The sequence below is a fragment of the Cyprinodon variegatus genome, unplaced genomic scaffold (assembly GCF_000732505.1).
Source record: "Cyprinodon variegatus isolate N-32 unplaced genomic scaffold, C_variegatus-1.0 Scaffold561, whole genome shotgun sequence".
NCBI classification, from domain to species: Eukaryota; Metazoa; Chordata; class Actinopteri; order Cyprinodontiformes; family Cyprinodontidae; genus Cyprinodon; species Cyprinodon variegatus.
The window spans coordinates 90,421-93,906 of NW_015151014.1; the positions used below are offsets into that span (position 1 = coordinate 90,421).

The 3,486-nt window shown below is 36.7% G+C and overlaps 1 protein-coding gene across 1 annotated transcript in view; it reads left to right on the forward strand.

The window, feature by feature from the left end:
• cgnl1 (cingulin-like 1) overlaps positions 1–3,022 on the forward strand; it is a 38,592-nt gene extending 35,570 nt beyond the window's left edge. Inside the window, exon 19 of the mRNA XM_015391828.1 lies at positions 1,733–3,022. Coding sequence (XP_015247314.1) covers positions 1,733–1,890 — 158 coding nt within the window. The 3' untranslated portion in view covers positions 1,891–3,022. The remainder of the gene's footprint in view (positions 1–1,732) is intronic.
• Positions 3,023–3,486: the final 464 nt, after the last annotated feature.

The window sequence follows — 3,486 nt, forward strand, 5'->3', positions numbered from 1 at the left end:
TAATGCACCCCGCCTCCTCAGACAACTGCTTGAGTCCAGAGTTAATCGTCTCTCACAAAGGAAAAACAAACCAAAACAAGCAACCCAACATGCATGAAAAATTCAAAAGTCTAAAATAAAGGAAAACAATCATAAAAAAGAAACATCAAAACATGCAAAGCTCAAGAAGAAAATACAAAGAAAAACAAATCATATCGTCCTCTCCAAACATGCAAAGCATAAAACTAACATTTAAATGAAAGAAAACCATACATCATATTTTTCCCTGTGCAACACACTGACGTCTCTGACGCAACAGTACGTGACATATATGCCCGTGCCCATGCATGCATGCAACCCATACAGGTATGGAAGCGATGATTACCCCCCCTGTTTCGGGGCCACCGTTCATAATAACCTTTGGCTACAAAAGCTTTACATAAGGCGGGAATAAAAGAGCAGAAAACTGCAGCCTCTTTAGAAAAAAAATACACAATGCTTGGTCCACCACATCTAGTGCAGGTGTACAGCCAGGGACATCACAGACATAAGGCAATAATTCAGGACCTTATTATTTCATGCAACCTCCCCTTGTCTTTGGTCGACAAGCCCAGCTTTAAAAGCTTTATGGCAGTGGTAGAGGAGAAATATGTTGTGAATAATGTTGTAAATTGGCGCTAAATAAATAAACTGAATTGAATTAAAAATACTTGCTAAAACTAGAAAAAGTTGTAACCATAAACATCAGGTAAATACTGTAAGAAAATAGTTTTTTTTTAAGAAAATAAACTAAAAATGCAAAATTTACCGTAACTGGAAAAAATGTTTGCTTTTTTTAATTGTATTTTTCATTTAGCAGTTCAAGATAATGATAATTCCATAGATACAATAGCGACCTTTAAGCTATACGTCTCAGTGACGAAGATGAAAACACAAGGAGAAACAAGCAAGTACGAAAATTATTGCACTTTTTTTAATTAATCAAGTGATTTGAATTTTTTGTGCGATTAATTGATTATTGCGACAGGCCTTCTCAAGACTTGAGACTTGACTTGGACTTGAGCTCTCAAGACTTGAGACTTGACTTGGACTTGAGCTCTTAAGACTTGAGACTTGACTTGGACTTGCAAAAAATGACTTGTGAACATGTCTGCATCATGGTGTAGTTGAAAAAGCATGGTGACCAGCATACTAGTGGAAGTGTGTCGGCTCACAAAAGCCTTCCCCATCTACCATTCTAATTGCTAGCAGGTCTTTTTCTATCATGTTTTTCTATAACATTTTGCCTAATGCCTCCTTGTCTTCCTGGGAAGTTGTAGTGGAGAAGTCAACAATGCTCCCCCATGCAGCACAGTTAAATGGGCACTACTTAGGTGATAACTTAAAGGTATAGTTGAGGATGTTCCAGAAAATTTGAAAACACCCACCCCCTTGGTTGGTGTGGCCTTGACTACAACACTAGGCTCTGCTTATAAATGAGCAACTTCCCCCTCTACTGGATGGCAACAACAGTGAAAGGAATTCCTTCTTTATGGATTTGTAGTTAATCAGATGGAGCATATTTTAATTTAAACCATTTATTGGCAAATAGTCATGGGTTGCTTGTTTATTTGCAGCCCCAGTTCAAGATGATGTCCAGTATATATCTAAAATATGGTCACATCTGACTAGAGCAACGTATATATAATGCTGAAAACATTGAAGGGTTAACAGTGAATGTAGGCATTCTCATAATGCTTGTTTAAAAAATATGTCCAATGCAGGCGTAAGAATACCTCTGCCCCTCTGCTCAACAATCTGGATGATGATGACGATGACGATATCAGCACTGACGGAGAGATGTACTTCAGTTCATCAGGGTACAAGCGCCCCTCGAGTCAGGAAAACAGCTTGTCAAGCTTTGGCTTATAACCGGCAACAGAAATTTTATGTTTTTTATATTCCACTGTTGAATTGGACGGCAGGATGTTCATTGTTTCATGTGCTGCTGTAGATTTCACACTGATTTATCCGTGTAAATACTGGGACATTTTTACCTGGTGGCTAAGTTGACATCTTCCAGGAGTTTATTTTTGGGTGCGATCTTGATGTCTATAACTTACTCAGTATTATAGGAGTAGCTCCCCGAAGCATGAAATTTACAAGGTTTTATTCAAAGAGATGAAACCTATAAGTATGTTTTTGTTTTTATTCTTTACATTCTTGTTTGAGTGTTACTTTGCTACCTAATAAGAAATTACTGCTTACCATTGATTATCCCAGCAATAGGGAACTGTAAAACCAACTACTGCTTGCACTGTAAACCCAAACAACCAGTACTGCCTTTATTAACAACTTACTTTTATGCCTTTTAACACACCCTGAATGCTTTTTTCTATACTCCATCCAGCTATATGAAATATATTTACTTTTCTTAATGAATATAAAGCTAATTTGAATCTATGAAGTGAATTTTGCCAGAAGACGTCTTTAATTTATTCATTCTTGGCTCATTGAGGGTTGTTTTTTAGGGAACGGTTCATGAGGGACTTTGTATACATCTTTTTATACAGTGTTGTATCTTTTGATGACCAGATTTAATTACATCAATTGATGTCATTAACATATATGTATCCATCAATCAGTTTTGTATATTATCTCAGTATTTTTTATAAGCCTATTGGAAAAGTTAGCTTTTATACTAAAGGAGACATTTAATAGTTACGTCTTTGTACAAAGTTATCTTTGATTTAATGTTTGATTTATTTCCATCTGCTGTTAGAGCTCAGTACTGATACTGAACAGTGGGAGACTTCTTACACTATTAACACGTCAGCTCTCAAGAGTATCTTCTGAACGTCCTGTTTTCTCTGAATAAGAGATTTTCTTCTGCTGTGATAAACTGACAATCAAATGTTTTTCTACACTGTGATGATTTGCACTGTTTGCTCTGTGCTGAAAACGCTGAATTCTCACACCTGTGGAGGAATGCATAATCCTTCCACTACCTCTCTGTTCACAACTGTATGTTCATCCTGCTGTGACGAAAATAAAGTTACCTACAGTCATGTCATTGTGTTTTTTTTATTTTGTTATTCACATCTGTCGGTTTAAATCTCCTGTTCGATTTTTTTTCTTAACCCAAACTCTCACTGACATCTCTACATCTAAAGTATGGTCCTGATGTTGCACAGTATGAAAGGTGTGCAAGCCAAGCTCCTCCTGGTGCACCCACTCCAACTCTTTTTGAAATTTGGCCTGTGCTTTAGGGGGCCTGGCTACAACTATAACTTCTTCTAATAAAAAACTTCTTGAACAGAGACAACCATAATAATTTTATCGAAAATGACATCTGGTGAGTGTTCTGAAGTCTTTTTTAGAGATTTAAAAATAATAGTTTTTCATTTGGAAATAATATTCCTGAATCTGAAGGAAGAGAGGAGAGAACCAAGCACTAATTAGATTAGGGTCCAATGTGAGGTTTTCAGGTAGTGATGGTATTATCACTACCTGAAAACCTCTGGTCCA